Source organism: Crocodylus porosus, unplaced genomic scaffold, assembly GCF_001723895.1.
Source record: "Crocodylus porosus isolate Cpor-Errol unplaced genomic scaffold, CroPor_comp1, whole genome shotgun sequence".
NCBI classification, from domain to species: Eukaryota; Metazoa; Chordata; order Crocodylia; family Crocodylidae; genus Crocodylus; species Crocodylus porosus.
The window spans coordinates 62,948,651-62,960,442 of NW_017728949.1; the positions used below are offsets into that span (position 1 = coordinate 62,948,651).

An 11,792-nucleotide genomic window follows, 5' to 3' on the forward strand; every position below is an offset into this window, starting at 1 on the left:
CATGATTCACAGTCTGGACATATGCTGCATTAACATGAGTGCTCTTTGTACCATTTTGTACACCAGTACAGGTTTCCCTCGATTTATGCGGGTTCTTTATATGCGAATTCACTCTTATGCGATGAGCATAGTTAGACCCATAATTCATTATATGCGAGGTAAATTTACTCTTATGCCATTAGCATAGATGCCCCTCCCCCTCCATCCAAGCAGGTAAGTCTGTGGGGGGAGGGGAAAGGGCCATGGCCCCACTTACCCCAGCCCCAGCTGCAGCAGCCCTGGGAGTGGCCGACCGCAGCTGCCTGCACCAGGGCATGGCGCAGCCCAGGGGCAGAGGTAAGTGGGGACAGGTGGAGCATGGTGCAGCCCAGCAGCTGCAGGCAGCATGTGCGGGCCGCTCCTGGGGCTGCTGCAGCCGGGGCTGGGGTGAGTGCCGCTCTGTTCCCTCCGCTGTCTTGCGCAGCCCCAGGAGTGGCTCCCCTCCCCCCGCCCCTTCCCTAGTCCCAGCCTCACTCCCTCCCTCACCGCCTTACGAACCTTTCCCTATTTGTTACATTGCGAAGTGGGTTTGCTTTATGTGAATCCGATTTATGCACTGTCCTCAGGAACACCTGTACAGCATAAAAGGAGGGAACCTGTATAAATTACACTCGTCTCCAAGAGCAGAGAGAAATGACCATGTTTCTGGAGTAGCTGCCATAAAAATAGTTATTCTGGGGTTTCACCACTGGTGGCAGGAGACCTGTCAATAGCTTGTATGCACTGAGCAAACAGCTTTCCACAGGATAACTGTGGACAAGCAACATTTATGCTAATGTAAATTATATCACAGTTACATTATAATGTAAATTATATCATAGTTTTCCTGTTGATTTATCCCAGGGTAAGTCCACACCTGATTGTAGTGAGTTACATTGGTGGAAGGGGAAAAAGCTGTTTATCCACTCCTTTTATTTTTACACTGGTGTAAACATGGCATGAGTCCAGGCTTCCTGAATCAGTACCCTTGTAAATTCTTCATGTTAATATTGTGACAGTGGGAGAGAAAGCTAAGCTGCTTAAAGATCTCCATAGATAGCTCTGAAGATGCAGGGATCATTTTAAAATCAGACTTCTGTTCTGTAGGCATGAAAGCTATCATCAAACAATTAGCTATTGGCAAGAGTCTCACCCTTGGAATAGGAGCATGTGAAAACAGCTCAAGAAGCCAAAGTAGGGGATTTAACTCAGTTGAATTATTTAGTGGTGCGTCTTCTGACACCACTAGAAAGTTTGGCCCAGCCTCAGCACATTTGATCAAACCTTCCAGAGTGCAGCTTGCCAGAGCAGATGAGATCCTTGCCACATGTAAATTAGCACACCTAGATTTACATGGACCAAGGATGCCAGGGACTCAACCGCAGGAGAGCACTGTAATTAGATTGGAGATTACATCTTTGTACAATCAAGTCATTCTATAAATATTCCCTGCAGACCTAGCTTTAGGGCACGACAAACCATGTGATTGCCAAGTCCGGGGCCCCCTGTTGCACAATTTTTTTTTTAGGGTTCATTATACCATAATAAGTAGTAAGATGTAGGGGGCTGAAACTGAATCCTTGTACGAGACACTTGGAGGCAAAGCTCTCTGGGTCCTTGTTGTACAAGTACACAATACACTTAAAATCACAGAATCATAGAAAATGAGGGTTGGAAGGGTCATCTAGTGTCTCATCCAAGTTAAGGCTTTGTCTGGTGGGGTCTTAAAAAAGTCCACAACCTTCCTGTGGGTAGCCTGGTGCTTTTTTGGTTCCTTTCTTAAATCTAGTGTAACTTGGGCAGTACTCCAAGAGGTACCCCCTCTCCAACTGAAGGGATCAAAGCAGGTGCACAAGCACTGTGGGAGGTGTAGGGACTCTCCTCCCCCTGTAGAGCGGAGCCAGACCACCAATGGGGACTTAACCATATACCTTTTAATACTGGGAACATAACAGGCATAAATCAGAGGGTATAGCGGACACTACAATGCCCCAAGGGGGCAGGATTCAACAAAGGTTAGACACTTACAGTCATTGACAAAAAAAACAGGGTTAACAAAATATACAATGCAAACAGCAGAACAAACAATACGGGTTGGTGAAATATAAAAAAGGCACAAAGTGCAAAATGTCAAGTGACAAGGAAATATAGGGCCTTGGTACCTGGAGGGGGAGAAAGTGGGGTGGGAACACAGTGGCCCCTTTCCACTGCAGGAAGATTTGCTTCTTGTTATCTCACTCACCCCAGGTCACCTCAGCTGGGACATAGTAGGCATGAACACTGCCACACAGCCACCACTGGGGGCACTGCTCCTGCTTGCTAGGGGTCCTGACCTTCCCGGAGCCCCGGCCTCACGTCGAGCTGCCTGGCCTCTGGTCGGAGGAGCTGGAAGTAGATCTGGGAACCTCTCAGGTCGCTGCTCATGGGCGTAATTGGTGCAGAAAGGGAATCCCAAGTCCTCCAATCATCTTTTGCCCTTTCAAGGGTTTGTCACATATTGCATGACCCTACCAGATTTTTCTTTAGTTTTACTTTCAGTTTCACCTTCATTGTCCGTTTAATGATGACCCATCTGAAGTGCTGCTGAATGCAGAATCAGCCACTTCACTGAAGGGAGGGGTTACTATGGGAAATTCACTTTCTTGGCTGTGCAGTTAAAAAACACTTAAAAATCATGTGAACACAGTGGCTCATTTGCTCTCAATACGCTTTCAGATAAACGTGAAGTATTAGAGTTGGCCTCTCTTCCTTCTGGTAATGCAGAATGTCTTAGCAATGTTTTGTCTTTTTTACCCAGTAGGTGTGTCTACATGAGACATTTTACTATGCTGTAGACTAATTTGCTGTGCACTAAAGCATCACTGTCTACATATGCGTGGCAATTAGGGCATAATAGGCTAATTTACTGCACTGCTGGATAGCACCCCCCATTACCAGTCTTGCTGCCTGTGGGGGGATCCCCTGCTGCTGATCTCGTGGCCTCAGGAGGAGGTGTCCCCCTGTGGCAGACCTCAATGCCCAGAGGGAGTTCCCCCATGGCTGATCACTGCAACCACATCCGGGAGTGGCTGCAGCCGCTTCTGCCCATCATCTAAGTGGCGAGCGCGGCTGATCAGGGGGTGCACTGGCGCTCTCAGGGGGTGCACGTGCACCCCCGTGCACCCCCTATGCATCACCACTCTTACATGTGAAATAAAATGACATGTTAAAAAAAGGCAGCAAATTCCCAGATCATTTTAATGAAAGAATAATTATATAATTTAAAAATATGCCTCACTTGCCAGACCAGTGCTCGTCGTACCTGCTGTCTTCCTTAGCGATCAGCATTTCACTGAGTGGTCTGATTTTCATTTTGTTTTTGGTGTTTCTGAAGCCAACCAGTTCTGCACAAAATTTTGAGATTTTGGGGCTTTCATCCAGATTCAGGATGAAAACAACTTTGAAAACTTAAAGAACTGTAGTTTCCCAGCTAGCTTTATTTTATCCCAGCACAGTAATCCCAATAAAAAATGTTATTGTAATTATACTAGTTATGAGGCAGGGTAGAGGTGCATGGATATGCACTATACTGGTGTAGTTATTGTACAATCCCTGCCCTCTCCCCCAGCCCCACAATGGCTGCCCCTGACCACCCCAGCTCGGTACTTTAAAAAAAGCCCCAGTGCTCACTGGGTGCTGCTGGGCAGGGGTGATCCCCACTGGCCCCCACTGCCCCCAGCCCTTCCCATGGGTGCTCCGCCTGGCCAGCTCTAGCCCTTTAAGAAAAATAAAGCCCAAGAAAACCCTGGGACTCACGGCTCTTGCAGTGGCCTCGGGCCTTCGGGGGCTTGTGCGGAGCCCCCCACGTGGCATGAGGCTCCCCTTGGGTAGGAGTGGTGAGTCTGGGTTTTTTTGCTCTTAAAGGGCCGGAGGCCAGAGTTGGCCCAGGCGGGGCAGCCATGGGGGGCGGTGCTCGGGGAGCAAGGCGGGGGAAGTCGGGGGGGTCATGCAGAGCCCCCCATGCAGTGTGGGGCAGTGGGGGTCAGCAGGCATTGCCCCCCACCTGGCAGCACCTGCTGAGTCAGGGCTTTTTGTTTAACTAGTGGTGGGAGCTGGGGTGGGCAAGGCAGCCGTTGCCCAGCTGGGAGAGCTAGCAGAAGATGGGCCTGGTCTGGTTGATTCAGAGATTCAGCCGAATCGAATCAGGACAGTGATTCGAGTCACCAAATTGAATTGGTCTCCCCCGAATCGGCCAAATCCGAATCCAAACCAAACACTAGCCGCTTTGCAGAGGCCTATACAGAACACGTCCTGTTTTACCATAAGGCTGTTTTTGCATTGGCAAGTGTCTGCACATGTGGGTTTCATTCTTGCCCATGCTTTATGCACACTGACATGCCCATTTTCCAAGGTGAGGACAGCTTGATCACAGGCTCTGCTCTGATTCTGGGTAGGTAACCCATCCAGCTGTGCCTTAGGCCTCGGCACAGCGCACAGCCACGCTGTAGCATGGTTCAGCATAGCTGAGAGTACCGTGCTTCGGGAGCAGGTCGTCTTCTGTGGAATTCCCGCAGTTCCCATCCCCCAATCTTCTGGTTCTTCTGCACACTTCCCCTCTGCCACTTTATAAATATTAAGTGACACTTTATATTGCCCTGTGTGAGGTAAAACCCTTCATTTTCCTTATGGATCGCCAGCGTAACCCGTAACAGCTCCGTCTCTCCCAAGCTAAGAATATGCCCCTAACATGGACCTAGCCATCCTAGTGAGCATACACAAATGCCCACAGGGCATGTATTGCAGGAATTGTGATTGCAGGTGCAATAACAGCAATGTACATCACATCATCCTGAGGCAGCTTAGCTGGGGGTAGGCACAGGACTGGAAGGACTAGGAGCTAACCTCGTGACTCCGTTGCAAGGCTAAGGACACTAACCTGAGATCTTGCAGTGTGTCCTGGCTATGCATAGCATGGCAAAGTGCTCAAACTCTAAACTGACCACCTCTTACAACCCTTTTCTTTTACAGTGGGACCCCATGTATGGAGAAGAAAAGTGGGAGGAGGCTTTGGAGGCTCAGGATCTGACTGTGATCAGCCTGCTTCAGCCCACAGTAAGCCTGGAGCAGCCTGCAGAGCAAGCACTTTCACAGGATGCCCTCGAGGAATATCCTCGGAGGACCTTTTTGGTAGTAAACTCAACAAACCTACAGTGATGGAAGCAGACGAACCTCAGCCCAGTAAGTGCTACCTGCCATGTTTGCTGTTGTTTTTAAGGGGAGCATTAATCAAAAGCTACTAGGATCCCTGGATACTGCAATAATATACAAAACTCTTCTTCCTCCTGCTGCTACATGTTATTCAGTCTTAAAAGCGCCACCCATTGTGCCTTCAACCAGAATGTCTAAAGAAGGGAGAATGCTGGAGAATAGAAATGGTTCTTTCCATCATAGTCCAAAGCAAATGCTGTTGTTGTAGTTTCCTAGACCTAGGTCTCACTGCCTGTCTAAATGACAGGATTTATTCCCATTTAATTATTTCTCTGTGCCCTGGAAGTTAGAGGTGAAAGGTCTTTGTAGAGAAATGACTCTAGGTTGATTTTAGGCATTCTTTGCAGGAATACAAGTATCTGTGTACCGTACCAGCCAAGTGCTTTTAGTGTGGATAGAGCTATATCAGAAAAGTAGTGTTTTGTACTGGTATAACAACTCTCCTTCCCTCAGCAGCATTGTGTTTTGCACCGATATAGTATCCCTCCATCCAAAGCAAAACCACTAAAGGTGTGTGGTTTTTTGCCAATATAACCACAATATACTGCACTTCTGCTGCCTCAGCTTTCTCGGTGGAGAGTCACACATCTTAGCAGCCCTCACTGTCATAGCTGCAGTCTGAGTGGGATGTGAAACTAGCAGTCAGGCTTTTTGCTTGGCATGCCTGCATGAAAGTTTGACTCCAAGCTGAGCTCTGGGTAAGGCAAGCGTTGCGAAGTGGGAAGTCCAGATCTGTGAATTTCCTTAACTTTTAACCATTTTAAATTCTAACATGGAGAAAACAAGAAGTAAACATAGGAGTTGGAGGAACAAGAACTAGAAAAGCACCTGGGAAAAGCCAGAACTAACTGTGCAAAAGAAACCACAAGCGGTTTTTAAAGAGAGGAAGGTAAACTTAAATTCACGAAGAATTCCATCACTTCCGCCCTTAAATAAACTACTGTTGCCTCTTGACAATGACAGGATTCGTTGGTTCATCAAATATTGTGCGTCAACGGAGGTCTCTAACGTATCCACCAGCACAGCAGTTGATTGCCGCCCTCATCATTCCGACTCACAGACAGGTATTACACATGGAAACATGTAGCAAGGCCTGGGCATAGGTAAAAACCAATGTAAGCCGTGTTTAGATCATAAAACCCTGTAAGACATGCAGCTTTCATAGTGGTGAGTGGGAAGCGTAGAGGGTGGTGAGTGGGAGTGTGGTGATGAGTATGGAGATATCATTCACCAGAGGCAGATACTCCTGAATGACTTTCAAAAGTTGGATGTGACAACTTTAATATTCTGAATTGCTGTGGGAGAGGTACCAAACCTTGGTCTTTAATGGACATTTTGACTGAGTACAAATTCAGCAAAGACCTCAGAGAATTTTGACAGACCTTTCATCCCACATCCCATTAAGAAGCAAGATCAGAGAAAGCCCATGTAGGTACCTGCTAAAATAAGAAGACAGATACTGTTCGTTATTTCCTTTATTGTAAATAGTGTAAGCAGCTTCATTTATATGACATAGTATTACAAAATGTAGGCCTCTCCCTTACTCTTTTTAGAATCTATGCTGCCTTTGTAATAAAACCTCCACAACACTACCCGGAGAGGCTTTCCTTTATATGTAAATCCATATTATGGCGTGGAAGAAAGACGCTTGCAAGTTTTAACAATAAGCACGGGAAAGCATTTCTTGAAAACTTATTTTTCTTTAAAGCAAAATGGTTATAAACAAGCTGCAGTGTACCTAACTTACTGGCCATCCAACATGTTCTAGGCTTCATATTTATAGGTCTTTGAGACCTCTCATCAGAAATAAAAGTTGCGGTCTCAGCCATGGCTCTTTATAACACATGCATCTGTAAGGATGGAAGCTGTGTGTTATGCACACAGATGGGAGAACTATTTGCGGTTCTTAAGCTTAATTGTTAGCCACTTCCTGCCTGAGTGTTACTCTTGCTAGTATATGCTCCTCCTTTATTTCTCTGTGGCATCTTATGTCTGAAGATCTGGAAGTCCTTTTGAATATTGTAAAAAGTAATCTCTCCAGAGAGCCACTATTCCTTTACTAGGTTGGGGAAGTAAGAGAAGGGTTAAATGATTTGCCTGAGGTCACAAGGAGGTTTCTGGTAGGCCCATGGACAGTGGTATATCTCTACACTCCTATTTGTGGCCTTTCACTTGCGACCATCCTTTTCTGGCATAACATGAGCTTTTTGGAGTATGAGGCAGGTTATTTGGAAAACTATGAAGTACATGCACTAGCTGAGTATTTTATTCCTGATGCCTCTGTTTTTTTTTGTAGCAGCTGAGTCTCTTGTGACCAGTCAGTTGTTACCAATTTATGGAACAATTACATGCCTCATTGGTAAATATTGTCAGGTAAAGAAGCCAAGATATAATGCAGAGTCCAAGAATTAAGTTCCAGCCTGTACTATGTATCATAATAGATATGCCACAAAATCATCAAAGATGGTTTCCATCAGAGTGCAGTTTGTAGTGCTTCTCTTAGATGCATTCAACACCAGCATCCTCACTATGTGAGCAGTTGTGCTCACCCCAGGCAGGTTTAGAGCAGTGGTATAGAGAGTCTTCAGATCCGCTACAGTTTACGTTATCGAGCCAAATCCTTCCAGAACCTGTTGGGAACACATGGTTAAAAATAAAAATGGCAATAGTCATAAGCTGAGGGAGACAGAAACCTGCAGTCCCCAGGGACAGCCTTTATGGTGAATGAGACAATCCTTTAGTTCCACAGTTTGCTTAGGACAATGCTAAGCTTCAGGGCATTGCCCAAGATGCAGAGCCAGGTCGCCGCAGAACGAGTCTTGGAAAGGAAATGTCCCTGAGTCAGACTTCCCTCCCTGCTCTCAAGAGAAAATAACTCACTGCTGCCAAGTTCTGAATGCAGCATACATCTGCTCTTGAACCACGTGGATGTCCTGTCTGGGGACAGCCACAGCTCCAGCCATTTCTCCTTGTCCAGGAGAATGGGACCAGTGGTCTGGTAGAGGATCCAGTCTTCAGTGATCTGGGAACTGGAGTGCAAGTAACCCTTCGGAGGAGGAGAGAATGCTGTGTACAGAACGCCTCCACGGTGAGTCAATGCGAAGTGGGGAAGCGGCTTCCTCTCTGTGTACCTCTCGCTTCCCTTTGTGTCATCCTATGGGCAGGGCAGACGCCCATCATTTGCTACCAGTGACAGTGCTAAAAGGCAGGCCTAATGAGCGGCTGAAAGTGCATGGATGAGGGTAAACCATCGATCTGATAGGTGGAGATTTGAATTTTCTCTATGTTGCAGGAAGTCTCTTTTTTGTCATGCTTTGCAGCATATATAGATAATATTTGCTTCCCTGGCTTTGGGCACCTTTACATTGGATTACTTGTCATTAATAAAAGGACACAGCCAAGACTATGCAGAGATTTAGGATGGATGCTTTTATCTAAACTCCCCATATTTTAGCCAGGTTAGCAAAACCTGGCTGGAAATTTTGGAAGAAGAGCCTTTATATTACTGCAATACTTCTGCATCGATCTTAGGCTAGAAGTAGGAAGTGCAGGGTCAGAAAAAAATGTTTGTAAAAGGGGTGACCAAAAAGAGTTCAGTGATCTTTTGTGAACTTTGGAAGAGTTTGAGTTCAGGTTGTGAGAGAAATTTGGGGACTGAGAGGGAACAGGTCTCCATTTTAATTAGCTGGGTGAACCAACGTAGAATCTCAGTCAGTCCAAGGGATGTAAAACCTGTATCTCTAGAAACCTGGCTTCTGTCAGTCATCCTTATATTTGAATGGCTTATAGCCAGTTGTCATATATGACTTACTATAACTACATTACCTTTTTCCATCCTTGGCTAGAATAATTGCCTAGCAAAGGTTACAATACTGCACTCTCTTAAGCAGGATGCCTGTGGACCTCGCTAGTAGTGGAAGGGTTGGGACCATTGCTTCTATTTGGGGCAACTGGGTGGGAATGTTGTCAATGGAAAAATGAAAGTACCTAGTAGTAAGGAGACAGAGAATATAAGAAAAAGTCTGCAGTTGTTCTTCAAGGCAGCAAGACTGAAGAGCCCTCCACCACATGTGTGCGGAAAGATGTCAGGATTCACCAACAGAAAAAGTGTACAGATTTTGTTCAAGCTTAGCACTGGGAAGAATTATGAGAGTTGCTACTGTGACTAGCACAAATCATGTACAACAAAAGTGGTCCCAACCTACTGGTGTACTCTGGACTGAATTAATTCCAGGTCCATATCTCCCTGTCTGTCTGGGGTAGGGGTGGATGGCACGAGGCCAACACGTGGTCTCCATATAGACTGAATGTAGGTTGCATTTCAAGGCCAGGTATTTAGCTGGCTAGTTGCATGATTAATTATTAACTTACCTCCACCTGCAGTATAGCCATTAGTTGCAGTGTTATATCCAAGCATTCTGCAGAACACTTTTGCATCTTTGATGTCCCAGTCATCATCGCATATTGTTCCCCATTCTCCATTGTGTCTGATTTCAGCGCGGCCCCGATTACCTCCTCCACTGATTCTGACAGTGGAATAGATTCCATCTAGAGGGTTAGAAAGTTAGGGTAATGACCCCAATTATAACACATGACAACAGTGCATAAAGTGGAGAATTCAATAATGCAAATGAATGTTCATCTTCAAATGAACACAGCCACATAGAAAACAGGTTATGTCTAGCAAATATCATCTCAGTTCAGACTCCTGATTTTGCAAACACTTGCAAATATGGGTAACTTAAAAACCATGGTTAATTCCTTTTTGTCTTCAGTGGGATTATGCCCATATTTAAGGTAAGCATGCATGTATGGAATACAGATTAGACCTAATACTGTAGAACTGTAGTGCTGGAGAACAAGAAAAAGAAACCCCTTACCTCCGGTGTTGCCTTTAGGCCCTTGGGGACCTGTTTAAATATTAAAAGAACAGAAATGCATTTGACATAATTTCAAGATAAAGGTAATAAGCACAATCATTTTGTCTTACAGCTGTGCAGGTAAGAGATGCAAGCCTATAACCAGGCAAAACCTAGTCCCCTGTAGGATGAAATCCCTGATGTGGTTAATGTCTTGTGGCAGAATAGCAGCATGTTAAAAAAAGCAGGGGTATGCTATCTGGCACACTATCCTCAGTGCATTGTAGTGATTAAAAGGTCTTCTGGTACTAAAGCACAAAGAAATGTATTTTATTGGAGCCTTGTGAAGCTTGGGGGTGTCATACATAAGACAGGAGAAAGAATTAAGCTCGTTTATGATAAACTCGAATTGCTTCCAGACCAAAAATACAGGTTCATTTTACCCAAAGCAGGGATACCGGCATTGCCACTGACACATCTGAATAATGTGGGCAGTTGTGTCTCACCAGCTATCGTTTGTGTAGACACACGCGTGTGTACACCTGTGAATAAGACAGAGGGGGAACACCACCGGATCAGACACAGGGGAAGTAGAGAAAAGCTGAGGACATGGCTTCCTCAGACAGAGAGAGGACAGCCCTAAGAAAAGCCCTGAGAGAGCTTTTTTAAGGCAAAACGCTGACTGGCAGAAAGAGGCTTGAAGCTCCGAGCAATGACACTGTCGCATGTTGTTTGCTCCACAGGGAAACACGACTTTGTACAAGCCTTTGTAAATAAACAGGATTGTATCAAAGAAATACCTGACTCCACAACCTGTTTCCTTTCCAAACTGCAGCCGCAAGCAAGACCCCCATTTTTGCCGAGCTACTTGGGTCCAAAGGAGAGATCATATGTATTTAAAAATGTAAAGCAAAAGGGAAGAGTGTAGATATTTAAAAATGGTTGGAAGAAAAGTTTAAAGATCATCTCAAAATGTTTGTGTTAGCATCCTGTGTAAAGCAAATTACTCCGTGTGAGCAAGTGGGAGCCTGGAAAGACAGACTTCATCTCCCCAGATGCCCGTGACTCTTTTCAGGCTCCCCACATGCTCCTGAGGAGTAATTTGCTTCACACGGGATGTGTGAACTAATACAACTAATACACATGCAACTAATACAAAATAATACAATCTGGAGCTTGTTACTCTGAAGCTTATTGCTCCCAGGGCACCGTTCGAATGAGCTGCTTCCCCCCAGCTCAACATGCTGTGGAGGGGCTGGTTGGGGCATGAGGGCACTCCACTACAGGACAAGCCAGCAGGCAGCCCCTGCACTAAAGCACCCTTTGCCCCAGTCAGCCAGGGCAGCGTCTACACATGCACTGCTCTGGAGTCAAAAACTCTGCAGCAGGATACTACTTGTAAATAGTACTATTAATTAGTAGGGCTGTGAGAAATTTCGCCAGCTGTTTCAGTTTGACGCTGTTTCGACTCTTGGGCTCGAAACAGCAAAATCAAAATGTAATGAAGAGCTTTCGAAACAGCCTTGAAACACAAGGAGGCTAGTCGAAACTGTAACTATCTTATAGTTTTTAGCAAAGACTTTATATTATTTTCCCTTTTCTGTATAACTGCCGTGCGGCACTCTCACATTTATGTAACCTTGAAGTCGACTGTTAATCAAAACGAAC

At 45.6% G+C, this 11,792-nt stretch overlaps 1 protein-coding gene across 2 annotated transcripts in view; it reads right to left on the reverse strand.

The window, feature by feature from the left end:
* Positions 1-6,722: 6,722 nt before the first annotated feature.
* The window catches only part of MARCO (macrophage receptor with collagenous structure), a 22,261-nt gene continuing 17,191 nt past the window's right edge, over positions 6,723-11,792 (reverse strand). For both annotated transcript variants that reach the window (XM_019554668.1, XM_019554667.1), the window contains 3 exons: positions 10,146-10,175; positions 9,637-9,813; positions 6,723-7,895 (listed from right to left, as the gene is read on the reverse strand). In XM_019554668.1, the coding sequence (XP_019410213.1) occupies positions 7,765-7,895; positions 9,637-9,813; positions 10,146-10,175 (338 nt within the window). In that variant the 3' untranslated portion in view covers positions 6,723-7,764. The remainder of the gene's footprint in view (positions 7,896-9,636; positions 9,814-10,145; positions 10,176-11,792) is intronic.